The 20,277-nt window shown below is 39.1% G+C and overlaps 1 protein-coding gene across 2 annotated transcripts in view; it reads right to left on the bottom strand.

The window, feature by feature from the left end:
- The window catches only part of PRKG1 (protein kinase cGMP-dependent 1), a 1,414,086-nt gene that overhangs the window by 351,933 nt on the left and 1,041,876 nt on the right, over positions 1–20,277 (bottom strand). For both annotated transcript variants that reach the window (XM_077454156.1, XM_077454155.1), the window contains exon 4: positions 9,817–9,922. In XM_077454156.1, coding sequence (XP_077310282.1) covers positions 9,817–9,922 — 106 coding nt within the window. The remainder of the gene's footprint in view (positions 1–9,816; positions 9,923–20,277) is intronic.

The raw sequence follows: 20,277 nt of genomic DNA, 5'->3' as shown, positions 1-20,277 counted from the left end.
AAACAAGAGAACAGAGAGGGGGCGGGGCCAAGCAGCAGCTCTGTGTGTGAATGGACATGCAGAACAGTGGCATGGGGATGAACCTCCTTCGGTGCCTCCATAGCAAGCTTCTTGCTCTGGGGGCACTTGGCAGGCAGGAGGGGCTATAAGTGCCAACGGGGGACCCAAAAAGAAGAGGATCAGGACAACTCTGTGCAAAACCACTGCATGAAACAGGTAAGTATGGCATTTTTTTTATTGCCTTTAACCCCCCTGGCGGTGTTCCTGAGTCTGGCTCGGGGTGGAATTTTTATACCAAAAGCGGTAACCCTGAGCCAGACTCAGGACCGCATCGGTGTATGCAGGAGGACGCTTACTTACCGTGTCCCCTGGATCCAGTGATGTCCCTGTGCTGTACGAACGGCTCGTCCTCCGCTCGATTCATCACAGAGCCGTTCCCTGCGAGCATTGCGACGCACGGGGATGGAGATCGGCGCCAAATTCAAAAAGTGAAACACACATTATACATACAGTATAACGTAATCTTACAGATTACATTGCTGTATGTAATAATGTCACATCCCCTTTGTCCCTAGTGATCTGCCCAGTGTCCTGCATGCAGTTTTATATTATAAAAACTGTTCTTTATGCCTGGAAACTGGAGATTGTCCATAGCAACCAAAACTGTCACTTTACATCAAAAATTATTTTAGGCCAGCTAGAAAACAGTGATAATAAATTGGAATCACTCGCAGAATTGATCAATAGCGATTTGTGGGGAGATCCGTGATCAAATATTGAAAAGTAATGACAGTGACAATTCTGCAACTGAGCAAATTTCAGTGTTTTTGATTTGATTACATTATTGAATAATTTTTATTATTGTTATATTATTATTTGGTACAATTATTTATAATTATTTATCATATTATAATTTATGATTTAATTTTTCAAACTTTATCATACCCGGGATGTCTGCTAGACTCTGGTTTGAACAGATTTGAGTTATTGCTAAGAATTACAGGACTACAATATAAAACACCAAAATTTCATGCAAAATAATTGTACCGCTTTTAGCACCTAAAATCCGAAATAATCGTACCGCCAGGAAGGTTAATATCACTTTAGGATATCAAGGATGCAGACTTTTGGGAACTTTTTTACTTCCTCAAGCATTACAAATTTTCTGCACTGAAGCATATCTAAGATGGTATAAAACTCTAAGCCCTTGTACACATGGTCGGACATTCCGACGGAAAATGTCCGATCGGACCGTGTTGTCGGATAATCCGACCGTGTGTGGGCTCCATCGGACTGTTTCCATTGGAATATCCGACTGACAACGTTTTAGAGTTGGGCTATAAAATTTTCCAACAACATGGTCCGATGGGACTTTGTCCTATAGTTTATAGATAATTCCGAATCGAACAAAGTGCCACGCATACTCAGATCCAATTCCTATACCAAAGCTATTGGCTACTAGCCTGAACGTAGTCCCTTCATAATGAAATAATGTCATCACGTTCTGAACGATCAGATTTTCTGACAACTTTGTTCCGGTCGTGTGTATGCAACACAAGTTTCGGACAAAATCCGATGGATTTTGTTGTCGGAATGTCCGACCGTGTGTACAAGGGCTAATACAGATCAGAAGAAGGTTAATTACATCAGTCCTACATGTTGCTTTTAGTACAAATTTATAATACCAAAACTATCTGTACTCCAGGATTCAAGAAACGGGGGGGGGGGGGGGGGGGGCTTTTTACCATTACTGAGGCCGTATTTATTGCAAACCTACTAAAAACATCTCAAATATGCCATGAGACAGCAGAAAACCCCAAATCCCAGGACATGCAAGTAATTTAGAATGTTTACCTAGAAACCTCCACCGCTCACTCAAAATTACCTATTGGTCATTTACATAAAGAATAGCCTCAGTATGTGAAAGTAGAGACTAATGCCTAGTATATATGGGCCAAATGTCAGGACACATCAACCTGTTCATTATAAAATGACCGACATTGGGCCCGTGTGTATGGCAGCCGGTCTGGGAGCAGCTGGCTGTTTGGCTGGCTTCTGTCGGATGAGCATGCTGGAAAACCAGCAGCTTGATCAGTGATCTGGAGGGGGGTCCGCCCCCATCAGAACACAAAAGCTCAGTGGGGAAGATCACTGTATGAATGTCGAACTGTTAGCACAGCGGCTCCAACTGGAGCTGTCAAGTTTTTTTCACTCAACCTGCTATTAGTGTGTACTAGGCTTAAGGCTGCATTTACACCTGAGTTGCCTTGAAATGCGGGCAGCAACATACATTTATGGACTTGTTTGCATAACGCCCTAAATTTGTGTCATACTTGTGGTGTTATTATGTCTTAAAGGAAGCCCAAACACGGGTAGCAGTTGCGTGTTTTATTGTGGATTTTCTGAATGTCAAAGTGATCAAAAAAATGCATGTTGCTAAATGCACTTAGCTCAGTGCCAGAACTGCCAGAAAAAAAACCATGATAAAACATGTGATGCAAAACACGATATGGACTGTATATCGCTCGGGTGTGAATGCAGCCTAATTGTCGGTTCACACTGGGACGACTTGTCAGGCGTTCTGTACAATGGAACCGTTCTAATCGGAGCGACACAAGTTGCTCCGACTTAGAAAAAGGTTCCTGTGGGACTTTGGGGGCGACTTGAGGCGACTTGCATTGACTTCTATAGAGAAGTCGTTTTGCAAGTCACCGCAGCGGTCATGTCCAGGTCGCCTGAGGCAATTGCGCTGCAAGTTGCGCTGCCTCAGTGTGAACCAAAACTAAGGGTGCTTGCTTTTGATTTATAAAGACAGTTCAGCTGGTTAATGATAATGACAGGAATGCTTTTACTACATATTGCTTTTGAGAATTTCAATGGGTATACTTCTAACATATTATAATGAAACCGATAAAATAGCATATAATTCTTTCTACATAATAATTGAATTCCAGCTGCATAATGTATTGAAATTTCATGACTTTATACAATATGTAAACTATATTCTGTTGACCTAATATGAAGCTTCAAAATATACTATTCTATTTTAATTGGTTTATATATTAGATTTACATATGCAGTCTAATAACCATGGGGTCCCTAGTTTAGGCATATTAACAATTTCTCTACAGGAGACTTCCCCCTGTCTTGTTCACCGTTTGTTAGAATTCAATTAAAGTTTACACACTCATAAAACTAAAAGTGGGCTTTGCTGTAACAGGTAATTTTGCACTTAGAAAAATTAAACACTCAATGAAGTTGTTTAACTGCTGTCTTGAGGATGCTTATTAATCACAAAAAAATATTGCAACAATTATGAAAAATGCTAACAAAAAAATCTTCCTAAAACAATTCATTTAAAGATGCTTAAATGTGTATGGTGAATACCTACAGTAAGTTGAAAACAGATAAAATCAAGGTCAGTATAAAAATCTGCACATTTGGTCTTATTTCTACAGCGCATCAAAACATATTTGAGGGTCAGCACCACAAATGCAGTCCAGTCATTGTTGTGTATATATATTTAACCAGACATGCAATCTATACCATGGATAGCCATTGGAAACCTCATTGTTTATGTCCCCAGGCATTTGCAAATGTGGTACCAAAAACTGACATTTGAGGTATTGTTAGAAAATCAAAATAACTTGAAAACATCACAACAAAACACAGCCAACTTCACCTCTGTGAATTGCAGTGATACACGACAAAATGCATGTTCTACCATGTGTTATTGAAACTTATAATAATGCACGCAATCTTCATTGTGAAGCCATTCATTCTGAATGGCAACTTGACCCACCATACAATGGCACCCCAATGAAAGTGCAAATGGGAAACCACCTGTGCATTACGGTTCATTGAAAAAAAAAAGCACATCCACTTGTCTGTTCTTTGTGGTGTGTTGGAAGACCATTCAAAATAAATGGCCTCCCTGGCCACAAAAAAAAGTTTATTCTATGACTACACTAGATGTATGCATTAATCCTCCAGAAAACTTACTAGGTGTAAATGGGGCCTTAAAGTGAAACTAAAGGTAAAAACACTTACCTTTAGTTCCAACTGTCCAACGCCCCTGAAGTCCCTTGCCAGCATCTTCCCCTATTTTTCTTCCAGGTGCTGATCGTTAGCCATCTTGATTGGCTGGCACAGGGTACATTCTACATGGGATTGTGAACAGGCAGGGAAGTGTATTGTATTGCAGAAGAGACAAGACCCTGCCTATTTCCATTTTTTTCCCCTAAGTTTAGGGAAACTCTCCAAAATGCTGTATGACTAGTCTTTGAGCAGGCATAAGGTTCTGGTAAGTTAGTGTGATTGTGATGATCAGCACAAAAACTCCTCTTTTTGAAACATAATTTTTATATTTTTTTTAGTCCAGTAGACTGACAGTGGTTCCATGTTAGTTGTTGCTGAGGTCAGAAGTCCAGCCACAAGAGCATATGTAGAGCAGCCCATAGCAATTTCATTGGTACAGAGTTTATTGTTAGAACATTTTTTATTATTGCTTTATAATTGTTTCATTAACTATTGTTTGTGGATAATGTCTACTACTTATATTATTTGCTATAGTATACCCTACTGTACTCAGCAGACATTTGCTGTTGTCACTTAGTAACAGCCTGAACCTAGTGATATGTTTGGATTATCGTTTCCCTAATTTGAATTCACAGCTGTAAGCTTGGTAATTTCCAAGAAAGTATAGTATTTTAGTTATACGAATAGTTTATGTTCAAATATCTAATAAAACAAAATTTTTTATATCAAACAGAAAAAAATAATTGTTACCTGTAGCTTTTGTGTTTATTCTGAATATAAAAAAAAATTATTTATCTTGCTGAAGAGACTGCAACCAGAATTACTTAAAGAGATTTTACCACTTACTACAGCCCACGGCTAACTGCATCTATGGAGCTTCAGAGGCAAGAAGAGAATGTTCTCTTGTTTCTGTTGCAGTTAGACACATTTTCTATGCAGTTACTGTTGAAAAAAGAAGTAGTGACTGCCAAGTCACACTCTTTTTCTCCTAGATGGTACCAGAAATAAAAAAAGAGGATTGTTTTAAACCCTGCACCCCCACATAATAACTATATCTCCTCTAAAAGAAGTTACACCGCAGTCAATACTAACAACAAAAAATAAGGCGGCCATACACAGGGAAAATGTATTTCCTGCAACCATGGGTTGCAGGAAAGAAATTTGCCAATTCCCCCATCAACACAGACACAGTGCCTATGCAGGATTCCCTCCTGCCAAACCATTGTCTGCTCCTGGCAAGGGGCCAGGGCAGCCATTCACACCGGGAGAAGACAGCGATTTCTGCTAGTGGCTATAGCAGACGCTAAAACCTGGCATGCTTTGTACATTTAGCCTGCCCATACACAGTTCAAATTTTGGCTAGTTCCTGTTGAACCGGTCGACATTTGAACCATGTATGGCCTGCCCTAATCTTATATACAGCTACATAAGGATGGTATAGTGATGCAAAATATGCAATAATATGAAAGCTAAAAAATACATGTATAGACAGTAAAATTTCTTTGGAGTGTACTGTGTGGAAAATGTTAAGCATATATTAATGTAAATGTAAATGGTGAGGGATTACTAGATTATTTTATCTGCTCTAAAAATATGTGTAAAGCTGTATTTAGATAATATATTGCTCTTGGTATTAGAGTCTTGTCCATATTAAGCCTGGCAGTCGTCTGGAGAAGCTCTATTGTGGTCAAAGGTTAAAGCGCTTAGTATGGAATATCTACTTTGAAAACAAATAAAAAACCTGTGAAGAGAAAATCCCTTTTTACATTTATCTCCTTAATCCTTTGCAGAATTTTGGGTCAGCATTTTAGAATTCTTAAGACCATAGAAAACTACTGCATGGAAATAAAACATAGGAAAGCTTATGGAAAGATAATCATTCTGTGTTGGATGGTTAATAAAGCATTGTATTACAACAGGCAAATGCATGAACATCTCTCTTTTATTCTGATTTGAGAACTTTTCTCCAGTCCTTTGACATCCTTCTTAGCCGGGTAAACAGAGTGGGCATTATTTTATAATAACGCTTTCATGACTAAGCCTATTTTTGACATTTGGTGTTTACAAGTTAAAATCTGTATTTTTTGCTAGAAAATTACTTAGAACCCCCAAACATTATATATATATTTTTAGCAGAGAATCTAGAGAATAAAATGGCGATTGTTGCAATATTTTATGTCACACTGTATTTGTGCAGCAGTGTTTTTTGGGAAAAGGGACACGTTCATGAATTTAAAAAAAATGAAACAGTGAAGTTAGCTCAATGTTTTTGTATAATGTGAAAGATGATGTCACGCCAAGTAAATAGATACCAAACATGTCACACTTTATAATTGCACGCACTCGTGGAATGACGACAAAATCTCCATAGGCGACGCTTTACATTTTTTTACGGTTACCAGGTTAGAGTTACAGAGGAGGTCTAGTGTTAGAATTATTGCTCTCGCTCTGATGATCACGGCGATACCTCAAATGTGTGATTTAAACACTGTTTACATATGCGGGCACGACTTCTGTATGGGTTCTCTTTGCTGCGTGAGCTCGCCGCAATGGGGGCGCTTTAAAAAAAAATAGTTTTTCTTATTTATTTTAAAATTAATAAATAGTTTAAAAAAAATTAAAAATGTATCACTTTTATTGTTGTCACAAGGAATGTAAACATCCCTTGTGACAATAATAGGTTGTGACAGGTACTCTTTATGGAGGGATCGGGGGTCCAAAAGACCTCCAATCCCTCCTTTGCACTTCAAAGTATTCAGATCACCATTTTCGGCGATTCTGAATACTGTATATTTTTTTAAAACCGGCACCATTGGCAGCCGAGTAAACAAGAAGTGACGTTGCTTCCATGTTTATGATAAGGAGACTGGAATGAAGCCACTTACGGCTTTAAGCCAGTCTCTCCCTAGCCGCCAGAAGCGGTGGTTTGTTGCTCGGAGCCCCGGTAAGAGCGGCAAGAGGCAGGGGCATCCCTCCCGCTCCTCTGGTATAGCCAGATCGGTTGTTATAGCTGGAAAGCCGAATGCCCGCTCTAAAAAACAGTACTGGGATGATGCCTGCAGCTGCGGGCATCATCCTGGTATAACCCCGGAAAGCCGAGTATGCACATCTGTATACGCTCAGCGGCAAGGGGATAATATATACTGTAGAGAACACTCTTTGTATCATACTTTGATCCTTATAACCATTGTCCATTTTTAGGGTTCCAAGATTTTAGATATGCTCTTTATGCTCTTGACAATTTTTGTTTGTTTTTTTACTCAAAAGCACTGGAAACATTTACCATGGACACATATTTACGTGAGCGTTCAGTCTGTGTCCGTTTTTCTTTACCACAATGAACGTTGTTTGCAGGCAGATGTAATTGAATGTACATCCATTTATACCCCCATAAAAAGATGTACATGCATGTTGTCAATTTACATTCATTCCATGCAGTCCATATTTAGGCAAGAAACACATTTTTTTGTTTATATTTTTGTCCACCTATTACTATTTTCTTCAACAACTAAAAAAAGGGCCATGTGAAAAACAAATGTGCACTAACTGACGTAAATGGGTCCCGTTTTTTATGCTTTTCTTTCATCAGTTTTCACGACTTTGCTCATGTAAAAGGATCCTTAGGACTTACATGGTTACCAGATAATCGGCCCTGGATGGAACCTGTCTACATATGTACAGAGCCAATCATTTATCCCCAAGGTAAGCACTGGATGTAAATACATGTGAACAGTGCATCCTGCCTTTGTGTTCCTGTTGCTTTCCAATAATGCAAGAAGGGCTCAGTCATGTGTCTTACTCCAGACTGGTACATGTAAATTCTGCAGCAGTTTTCCAATAGGTTGTGGACCCAACAACAGCCAAATTACTAAATAATGAAGCAGGTACAGCAAAAAAACAAAACAAAAAGAAAACAAAAGATAAGGATAAGAAAACATAGGCAGCACAGTGGTGTAGTGGTTAGCACTCTCACCTAGCAGTAAGAAGGTTGCTGGTTCAAATCCCAACCACGACACTACCTGCCTGGAGTTTGCATGTTCTCCCTGTGCCTGCGTGGGTTTCTTCTGGGTACTCTGGTTTTCTCCCACACTCCAAAGACATGCAGGTAGGTTAATTGGTTTCTTTCCAATAATTGGCCCTAGTATGTGAATGGGGACCTTGGATTGTGGGCTCCTTGAGGGTAGGGACCGATGTGAGTGTGCAATGTACAGGGATAGGGACAATTGTAGACACTCACTCAGGATGGACTGGTGTCTTTATTCAACCTAACTAACTTTGAAACTATGATAGCTTCTAATGCCGCGTACACACGGGCGGACTGTATGGCGTACTTAGTCCGTCGAAACACATTTCAGCGGACAGTCCGCTCGTGTGTGGGCTTCAGCGGACTTTTTCAGTCCGGCGTACTAAGAATTTCGGATTTTTCGAAATTCTGTCCGTCGTACTTTGGTTTCAGCAGACAATCCGCTCGTCAGTATGCTAGTTCGACGGACTAAGAATGGCGCATGCCCAGAAAGGATTTACACGGCGGAAGGGTGCTTTGCTGTGTATTGGACTTCCTATTTCTAGTCCGGTCGTACGTGCTGTACACGTCATCGCGCAAGCTTTCGTCGGACTGTTTGGGTATCCGTGTGTGGTCAAGTCCGTTCAGTGGAAAGTATGACGGACTGTCTGTCGGATTGTATGACGAACTAAGTACGCCATACAGTCCGCTCGTGTGTACGCGGCATAAGTCTGACAGACTTTCGACGGAGTTCTGACGGAGTTCTGACAGAGTTCTGACGGACTTTCCGAATGAACAGACTTGGCCACACACAATCACACCAAAGTCCGACGGATTTGAACGTGATGATGTATGACTGGACTAGAATAAGGAAGTTCATAGCCAGTAGCCAATAGCTGCCCTAGCGTCGGTTTTAGTCCGTCAGACTAGCACACACACGAGCGGATTTCTCAGTAGGAACTGGGTCCGGCAGAGTTCTGTCGGAAAAATTTGAAACATGTTCCATTTCTAAAGTCTGTCAGACTTTTGCAAATCAAAAGTCCCCTGCAGCCCACACACGTTCGAATAGTCTGCCGGAATCATTCCATCAGACTTTTGATGTTGAAAAGTCTGGTCGTGTGTACGGGGCATAACAGTGTTTAATCAAAATTTAATTTGCTAATCTTACAAGCTAAAGCTGCCAGTCCCAGAAATGTTAAATGAAGACGTTAAGAGTCCAGACCAAACCCACCTACAGATGAGTGAACAAAAAAAGATCAAAAAGCTCAAAGTACTATATATCCCTGAGCATAGTTGATGACCAATTTGTGCTCATATGCAAATGTTAAACTAAATGTAGGAGGAGCCACACAAGATAATTTAGGAGACATAAGATGGAATATTAGCAATGAACTATACTCAGTTCGAATGCCATACCAGACTAAGCTGATGAATGGTCAGTACATGCAAGAGTATATAAGATGTACATTAGAATTGGTGAATATCTGTGAGCGATAGAAGAAATACAAGCATTTTATATATATATATACAAAAACAACCTTAGTGGTCTCTGCAATTGTTTTAGTTTAATTAACAGCTGCAGAAATTTGCCAAGAAAAAAAATACAAATGCATTATAAAAACACGGCTTCATAACCCTGCAGTCCCAAGCCTATAGGGACCTTTAAAGATGAGCATATGTAAAACAAACAAGCAAATATACTGTAGATCACTGTTTTCCCAATGTAGCACATGCACAAATTTAGCATACAATTAGATTGAAAGAACAGCACATACCTTTTTAAGAATTCCATATATTCGGTGTGCTTGATTAGCCCTGTCCTCATCATTATTGTTTGAAAACATTGTCGATCTATTGCCCACAGTTTCACATTTGTAAGTGCTGCAAAAGAAATAGGAAAAATATATTTATTAATAAATACAGCTGTATAATAAAAATGTTTAAGAAAATATCTTTAATATATTTCAATATTTAATGTACTAGTGTTGGTAGGCAATAAATGGAATAATATGAATTATTGCTAAGGACAATGAAGACAGCTTCTATGGCCAAATCTAGGCAGTGCAATGGATAGACCAAATGACATGTATCTAAAGCCAAAAAAAGTAATATATTGCAGCTTATCAGTTCTTAAAATTGTTGGTTGCATTATTTCCTTTGTTTAAGATCATCTATCTCTCTAACCCTCAGCTGACATCATAAAGCATCTAATTCACTCCCTGGCCATCTTCTGCCTAGACTACTGCAACTCCCCCCTCATTGGCTTACCTTCACATACCCCCTTCAGTTCATCATGAATGCTGCTGCCAGACTCATCCACCTTACCAATCATTTTGTATCTACTACCCCTCTCTGCCGATCCCTGCACTGGCTTATGCTCACCCAACAAATTAAATTTGAGATACTAACAACAACAACAAAGCTGTTCAATAACTCTGCCCCAGCTACATCACTAAGCTTGTCTCAAAATACCAACTAAATCATTGTTTTAGTTCCTTAAGCCCTCAAAAGGGGAGCCCAGCAGTACTGCCTTACTGTTGACACTAGTGTAGCACCCTTTAGTGTGCTAGATGTAAATAGGTTTGTAGTGTAAGAAAATTTGGCGTGGCTGAGAGCCAGGCCTGGGTTGAATCTGGGTCAGGGTTGAGTGACTCAGGGAGGCTGGAAGACTCAGCAAGCAGAATCTCTGGTGCCTCCCCTTGTGTTCTGGAACCCTGGAGAAGCTTCCAGATGTAGTGGTAAGAAGCTAGGAGGAGCTGCTTGGCATAGTATGAGGGCCCCAGACAATCCCCAGCAAATGAGCTGGCAAGGGGCAGGTCCCTCCATAAATAGGCATGAGTCATGCCAGCAGGGGCAGTTGTGTGGAAGATGGAGTGCTAAGGGGGCTGTTAGTGGCCTTTGAGGGTCATCTTCACTCCCTGCTGTCTGGGACCCCTGTGTGCCCCTTTCCCTACGGTGCTGCCGATTTCACTCCTCTCCCACCGGCAGCTGCTGAGTGCACACTGGATGGCTATTTCAGGATGTCAGGGGGATGGGGCTCACCATCCTGAGCAAACACAACATCCTGAATGAGCACAGTGAGTGATCAGAACCGATCGCTCACCATGGGGGTGCAGACATTGCCTTCGTGCCACTATTCACATTTTTGTTCAATGGGGGTGTAATTTCTTCCATGGCTGCATATCATCGCGGCCGTTGCATTTTAGCAAAAATATCATTTGATATTTTCTGGAGGAGGAGGGCCCTGTCGGGTAGGCTGTATGGGGCCTTGTGATTTCTATCAGCAGTAGTGAAAGCCACTCATTAGGGACCCATGGGTGCCACCCACCCAATCCATGTGCCCGGCCCCCTAACCTACATGCAGGGCGCTGGACACATGGATTAAAAAAAGGGTGGGCTCAGGGCACAAAGCACTGAGCCCGGAGCCCATCCTGTTGTGTGACATTAGCAAATACTCCCTAAAATAGGGGAGTTGATGAAGTCACGTGGTTGACGTAACGTGTAGGGAGTGGCTGGGAGTGGAGCCTTGCAATGCCGGAAGTGACGTGAGATTGGCAGAAGAAGCCAGACGGTTATCTTTTTCTGAGCTGTTTTAATTGTTGATTTATGTAAGAGTCCCATTTGTCTTATTTAATAAATTCAACGTGTTAATTTAACATACTACACCATTGGAGGTTCCCCCTTCTTTCCTTTCTTTCCCTTGGTGAGCTTCACTTTACTGGGGATATAGAGGTGGATGTGGTGGCTTGGTGTCTATTAAACCAGTTGCAGGGATGGAGGGCACCCTGGTGGTATAGATCAGAATAGAGAAGGAGGTCATCTAACACAAACGTGTGTCCATACAAACAAGCCGTGGAATTATAGGGACGGAAGGCCCCGTGGTGATGGATATTGAGACAAGCAAGGAGGTTATCCAAAGTGATGCTGACATAACTAAGGAGTGGAGGTGAGAGTTCTCTGATCAGCAGTCCTGGAGATGGGCAAAGCCAGACATGTTTTAAGTCCAGTCAGTGTGATAACATGGCTCCTTACATAGATGACGATAAGAGTAGACACAAAGGGACAGAAATTAACCTATTTACAGGACTGCCAGGTAAAAATAAAGGGAAAACGTATGAAAAAACAAAACTAATGCAGCCACCACGTCTGGTCAAGGATCAATGACTGGTAAGCTGCATTGTATTACATTTTTGTTTTTGGGTTTAGATATAATATACTTAGATACGACAAGCTGGTCTGCTAAAAGTCTTCTAGAATCCTACTGGCTGGTTAATAATACAGAAGAGTACAACCAAAGGCAGGACAAAGTGTTGCATATGAGTAGGTGTCCATATAAAAGTCTGCATGTTCAAAGTTCTCCAACTATATCAACCTGTGTTTTATGTCTGGCGTTCTGGGCTAGTACTTCAAGAGGGATAGGGAGGACTGTATGTCTTTTTATGTCAAGAGAAATGTTAAGAAAACCAAAAAATGTAAAGAAAGCTGAGGTAATTTTGACAAACGTATGTTTGCTGTAAATTTGCCAAAGGACAGGGTCAACTTTAAATAATGCAGTTTGATTTACTCTTCTGTTCATAAAACATTTATTTATTTTGGGTGCCAAGTCTATGTCCAGTCATTTGCTCAGCTCTGTGTAAAATACTCACATTAATGCTGACAATAAGTAGTGCATCTTCTGCAGCAGGGAGCCTGTACACAATAAGTTTCTATAAGCAACATTTGAATTACTTTTATTTATGATGCCAATGGGAATTCACTCTTCCCACATATGAATAGTGTGTTTTCAGTTACACATAGGTTTTCCAGTTAAGTAAGCTAGAGGTAGTAAAATGTGATCACTGGTGGAAAAGGACACTGTGATTGTATGTGTATTGCTGTTTGAGATACGTGTGTGTGTGTGTGTATATATATATATATATATATATATATATATATATATATATATATATATATATATATATATACACCTATATATCTATACATAGATAGATAAATATTTATTGATAGATATATAGATAGATATACACAGTATTAGAGTTACTGTATTTCCACTGTGAGTGTGGATATATTATCTCTTATAACAAAACACTGCATCATTTATGCCTTTTGATTTAACATTGCCAAGAACAAAACAGCAAGAAAATCCTAGAGTATAAAAATAAACTACCATGCAGTTTTATGGAAAAGCAGCATGCCCGGAATGCTTGGATATTTAAAATAAATAATGTATTATTGCACTGTAGCTGAGGGTCAGACTATTTTGTAACATGTTAGAGGAGCATCTTGGGTTATACACATAGGACATTCAGAAATAGCGGTAAAATAGTATAGATTTATTTTTGGATGGTGTTACTGAGATATCTATATTTTATACCAGAAACAACCAAGAGCAAAGTCAAGCTGCTTGGCAGAGATGTCTCTCCTTGTCTTTATTTATGTGTACAGTAAACTCAGGTAATAAGACCCCTTTCACACTTGGGCGCTTTGCAGGTGCTACAGCACTAAAAATAGCGCCTGCAAAGCGCGCTGAAAGAGCCACTGCTGTCTCTCCAATGTGAAAGTCCTGAGGGATTTCACACTGGAGCGGTGCGCTGGCAGGACGCAAAAAGTCCTGCTAACAGCATCTTTGGAGCAGTGAAGGAGCGGTGGGAAGCACAGCTATACCGCCAGCATAGCACTGCTGCAGCAGCACTTTGCTGTGGTTTTAACCCCTTTGTGGCTGTTTTTTATGGTTAGGAGAGGATACATTTTTAGGACATATTTATGAATAAACTATCTTTTGTGCTTACATTTTTGTAACTCTTTATAAAGGATATGAATCTTCATATCTGTTATACCTTCACTGATAATGCTAGAATGGAAAATACTTGGTGTTCAAATGCTGTTTATTAAAAGCCATATAAGTAATGGGGTGAGGTGATAGTGACATTATGGCCATATTTGGACAGTGATGTCATCACATCCCCACCCACTGGTATATAAACCTAATGACAGCTCCGGAGAGCTATCAAGTGTAACATGAGTGGATGGATCTGGGTATCGGCTGGTCTCTCTCTTTCAATGATGGGAAGGCCACAATCAGCAAGTGAGTGATGCCAAATTTACAATGTTTTTTTTTTCCTTCTTTTTTTTTAAATAAAGGAAGATTCAAAATCTTTTGTGTTTTCATTTACGACTGATTTCTTTTGTGAATGACTTACTGCAACCACCAGACCAGAGTTGTGGGGACCCTTGTCCTTATCAACATCCCTCACAAGTTTAAGGGCGTATAGCCTGGTACATTTAAGGCTATACTGAGCTGCACCCACAGCCCCCCCCCCCCTCATTTGCTCAGATTAGGGTTTGGGTATGGATTTGGGAAGGGATCAAAAGCCATTATTAATGGGGATCCACCTCAAAATGTGTACCAGATTTGAAGGGCCTTGTATGAATTTTGGGGGGAGCCTATGTCTTTTTTTTTTCTTTTTTTGTATAGGGTTACCCATTAAAATCTATGACATATCCGAATTAAGAGCAGCATTACCAACATTTTAACAGTTTTTTTCTTCTTTGAAGATGTCACTTTTGTTATACTATTTTGTTTACATGAGATAAACCACTTCACAGGTAGGTTTTGAGGGGATGCCTAAAATGTTTTTTTATAAAGGAATAGTACATTTTTTTGGCAGTAACCAGTCTTTGTGTGCATTTTTGCCAATTCCCTGGCTGTTGTTAACCTTTAAAAAAAAGAGAAAATTTGTTTGACAGATTTGTCTCCTACTGACTTCAGTGGGGTTCATATTTAGCATCCACACTTTGTATGTTCGGTTGAATTGCTGGGATCTGAACTCATCCTTACTCATCCTTACTCGCCAAGTAAAGCACTGAAATATGTGAGGTAGCTGCTGCTGCCATTATACCCAAGTTCTGAACTTAACAGAAGGTAATGGATTTTAATACATAAGAGAAGTTATTCTTGACAGTTTATTTCTTCTTATAGAAGTTGGTAAAGAACTAATTTGTTAATTATCACCTCTGGTTGAAGCTACACTTGTTAATTAACGTGTCTGAAACCAGAACAGTCTGTATTTACGCTGATTATTCAGATTCACACTTACACTTAAAAGACACCTGGACAATAAGCTTTTGAAAAATATTAGTAATTTGTGCTGCTCCCTTAAGGCACAGAACCTTTCTTCAAGGTCACCACCTGAGTCATACACAAGTATGGCCAAGAATTGTTGCTACTGACAAATGTTTGACTGTGGTCTCTATAACAAGTAACAGGACCTGTAACCTAATACACAGATTGTAGGAACCCACGATAGCCAAGCACAAATCTGCAATGGCATTTGTGACTGATACATAAGTTACAGACACTGTGTTCTTATGCCTGTATAGCTGATACTTTAGTAAATGTGAACAATGCAGTTTCTACGGGGGTGTAGCAGTAGGGAGCCTTCTATGTTACTACACAAACAAGCCCAAAAGTAGTTTTGAATTTTTTTTTTTTTTTAGAAAGTGAAGAATATTAATTGCTAGGTTAGACACAAATGCTACAGTTTCAAAACACACTTAATCCACAGCCCTTGACATACTGTAAGACCTCTAGCATAGCATTAAACACCACTCTGCCACGCATGGTTTGCAAACGGTTTTTCTGGGTTTGACATTTGGGCTGGAAACTGCACAGCAGGTTAAATAAAGGAACATTAATAATGCCTGAAAGACATAAGGAACATGAAACTAATGCTCTTGCTATTAGTGCTTAACCACAAGCATCATATGTACCACTGTGATTTCCCAGGAAAGAGCATGCATCAAACAAATGCCAAAGTTTGTATAAATAACTAAGAGAAGGTAGGGGTGGTAAATGACCGAATCTGCAATTTTTAAATGATAAGTAAAGTAAATTCTAAGTATAATTAAAAGTAATTTACATAAGCATTTATTCTGGCATATGCTAAAATAAAATTAAATTAAATGATGTGTTAGTGATTCCAGACACATAGGGCTTTAATTACTAAAACTGGAGAGTGCAAAATCAGTAGACATGTGCAGTTTGTTTAGTTCCGAATTAATATTCGGACACTTTTTTTGATATTTTCCGATTCAGAAATATATCCGAATACCCAAATTAAATTATAAACCAAGTGTACTGAATGCTCTGAACAACGAAATGAAATTCGTCTGAATTTCCAAAATTCTAATTGAAATTTGAATCACATTTTACATCAAATTCAAACTGTACACATATTTCTGAAATCAAAGACTGTGGGGGGTTATTTACGAAAGGCAAATCCACTTTGCACTGCAAGTGCACTTGAAAGTCGCTCTAAATCTAAGGGGTAGATCTGAAATGAGGGGAAGCTCTGCTGATTTTATCATCCAATCATGTGCAAGCTAAAATGCTGTTTTTTATTTTTCTTGCATGTTCCCCTCGGATCTACAGCGACTTTACTTCCAAGTGCACTTGCAGTGCAAATTGGATTTTCCTTTAGTAAATAACCCCCTGTGTGTGTTATTAGAAGTACAATTCCAAATAAATGCTGTTTTTGTTAAACCAAAGGTGATTTAAAGACTCATTGTAATCATTTGATGATGATTTTTATTTTGTTTTCCGCATCGAAAATAAAATAACATTTTCGTTTTGACCGATTTGAAATTTATCAATTTGAACGTTTCGAACAGAAAAAAAATTGGTAAATTCAAAGAAAATTCTAAAAATTCTGAATATTAATTGAAGGAATCAACCGAATTTAATGAAACTAAATAACTAGATTAATGAATATGAACGAAATTAAACACATTTTTTCATCATTCACATGTCTAAAATCAGTCTCACTTCTGCATAGAAACCAATCAGCTTCAAGGTTTTATTGCCAAAGCCTAACTGAACAAGCTGAGGTTACAAGCTGATTGGTTTCTATTCAGAAGTGAGCCTGATTTTGCACCCTTCAGCCTTAGTGAATAAAGCTCATAGGGTCTTATATTGTATATCCACATGTGGGATGATAGTGAGATCTGGGTGACCCCAAACTATGTGAAGAGAATAGGGGAGTAATACTCATCACAGTAGTACCCTAACTTCCCCCAGAATTTGCAGGTTGGTAACCAAAATGGTTATATTTAGATCTTAAAGTAATAAAGTATTTTAAGTTCTTCACCTTTAAACACCTGATACATAGAGGAGTACATAGATTAAAGGATAAGTTCACCTTTAAAAAAAGATAGCAAATGTATATCTTTTTGGCAGGTAAAAAAAAACATGGCGGGGCAGGCGGAGCCCAGGCTTGCTGGCACCACTGGCAGCAGATCGAGAAAACATTGCAACAATGAGAACATGTTTCACCCCAAAAAAAGATGGAACATGCAACATATTACCAAAGCTGAACTTATCCTTCAAATTCAAAAATATGTGCAAGTAAATTATCACAACCATTCTTTATGCACCATAAAGCACCACTTTATAAAGACATAGCACACACTGCAGGGTCCTGCATCCCCTCTTTAACTATATAAAGCTGTTTGCTAAAGCAAGTATTATACCTCTATGTTTTTATTTACTGCATGGTACACTGTCATATCTGCGTATATGTTCTGTGAATAGTCTCTAGAGGCATACGCATCCACAAACATAAATATTTCATTTGTAAAGGTTATGGACTTATACAAAGTATTTACTCCTTTATAACTTTCACCATTCATATATCTCACTATGTACTTCTTGCATATAATCTCTACAGGCATGTTCATCAAGGAACAAGAACTCTTAAATAGTGGGAGCCACAAAATTCTCATGCACAGTGTTTACTAATATGTAAAAAGTAAAATAAGCTCTGGCGCTAAAACCTAAATGGTGTACTAAAAATGCTAATACTCTACAAATTACATAAAATGAAGCCCAATGTGGGAATTTCACCAATACACTGTATACGTGATATTAAAGCTATATGTAAATGGAAATGTGTATCCGTTATCCTACATAGTAACTATGCACAAGTGTGGTAAAAAATAATGACTATGCACAAGTGTGGTAAATGATATGATAAAAATTACAACTAATCTATCACAACTAAAAATGTAGGTGCTTTGACAAAAAGTGCTTTAGCTCACGTAAATGAGCCAATACTTATATTCTAAAAAGTGACAATCAAAAGGACATTGTGAAGATACCAAGTGAAAACATCAAAAAAATCAAAAAAATCATATAATGTCCAATCCAAAATATGTTATAATGTCCAAAAAAATAACAATATTTGTTCAGAGTCGCATCATCTAGTTGCTGAAAAAACGCATAAGACTTTTATCAGATAGGAAGGTGAAGCAAGGTGACTGGTGAAAACAAGGGTTAAATTCCTCTCCGGTGCGCCACTCTGTGTTAGAGAAAAAATGTATATATGCGCTCACCAGACATTAAACCCTCAATGGGTTAACCAAGCAGTCACAGTATGAGCCACTGTGCAGCTCTCTCGAGGCTCTGCCACCGCTGAGCTGTGGGGATATTTTACACTCTTCCTTTACTAATATGTAACCTTCAGCAATGTGTTTTGTTGTAAATAGTCTCTGCAGGCATAAGCATCAAAAGACACTTTGCTGGAACTGCAGCTTTCTCGTGCACAGTGTAGGCTCTTTAAAAAAAATGCACACCCTTTAATCTCTAAATGTGATTATATAGCACACAGAAATGTCTGTATTACTCCAAAAAAAAAAAAATGGAATGTAAAAAACCCTGTGCAGATGAGTCCACACACACACCCCTTGTACTGGTAAAGTGACACCGATTGTATCTTACCATGTCTCATTGAATGCATATACAGTAATATTCTCTTTTAGGGTTATCAATAGACATGCACTGAACCAAAGACTCGTAAACATTACATTTTTCTTGTCATTTCATTAACCACTTCAGCTCTGGAAGGTTTTACCCCTTCCCAGACCAGGCCATTTTTTGCGATAATGCACTGTGTTGCTTTAACTGACAATTGTGCGGTCAGGTGATGCTGTACCCAAATAAAATTGATGTCCTTCTTTTCCCACAAATAGAGCTTTCTTTTGGTGGTATTTGATCACTTCTGCGGGGTTTTTTTCTCCATAAACAAAAAAAGAGAGACAATTTTGAAAAAAAATGTATATTTTTACTTCCTGCTATAAAACATACCCATTAAAAACATGTAAAAAATCTAATTTCTTTATCAATTTAGGTTAATATGTATTCTGCTACATATTTTTAGTTAAGAAAAATCCCAATAAGCGTATATTGATTGGTTTGCGCAAAAAGTTATAGCATCTACAAACAATGGGATATTTTTAAAGAATTTGTATTTATTTTTATACTCATAATGGCGGCGATTAGCAATTTTTAGTGGGACTGCGACATTTCCGTTGACAAATCAGACAGGACTCCTGACACTTGACACTTTTTGGGGACCAGTGACATTATTAAAGTGATCAGTACTAAAAATGCACTGTTAATGTACTAATGACACTGGCAGGGAAAGGGTTAACTTCAGGGCTGATCAAAGGGTTAAGTGTATCCCTAGAGGGTGCTTCCTAACTGTGAGGGATGTGCTTTGACTGGGGGCAAACAGAGATCCGTGTTTCTGCAGAAACATAAGATCTCCATTTTCCCCTCTGGCAGAATGGCGATCTGCTTTGTTTACATAGGCAGACCACTGTTCTGCCTCTCCTCAGGATGATCAGCGAGTCCTGGCAGGCATTGCACCCGCCAGACCCACTGATTGGCTCCTGCTGTGTCCAATCACAGAGGGAGTGGGGCCCCGGCGGCGCGTGCGCTCCCCAAAGCCGAGGAAGAAAATCACGTACAGGTAAGTAATTTAGCGATTAAGGCCCGTCCAGCCGCAGTACATGTACGTGGAGTAGTTCTTAAGCGGTTAATACAATAATATACCTATAATATTGTTAAGACAAACCTCTGAAAAGTAGAAATGAAAAGACTTTGCTACTGTGAAGAAGCTACAGTAGTATAAACTCTTTTACATTCCTCTCTTGGTTTGGCAGTAAGTGATACAAGCATTTTTAGAGGTCAATTGCAATAATGGATGCTGCACATGTTTTCATTTTCAATAAAACAAGTAGTGGCTACCATTCATGAGTGTAAAGGTTGACTGATCATTGCCCTGCCAAAGGTAGGGTCACGCTCAGTCTGCTGGTGCTATGAGCTGGAAAATCTCTGTGCTGTGCAAGGTGAGATGTTTGTAATCATCATACCAAAAGTTATGTCTCCTTAGGATATA

Source organism: Lithobates pipiens, unplaced genomic scaffold (assembly GCF_037356315.1).
Source record: "Lithobates pipiens isolate NorthernLeopardFrog02 unplaced genomic scaffold, aLitPip1_a1.2 Scaffold_25, whole genome shotgun sequence".
Lineage (NCBI taxonomy): Eukaryota > Metazoa > Chordata > Amphibia > Anura > Ranidae > Lithobates > Lithobates pipiens.
Note: the sequence above shows the minus strand (reverse complement) of the source record. Positions and strands in the feature narration are given on the sequence as shown.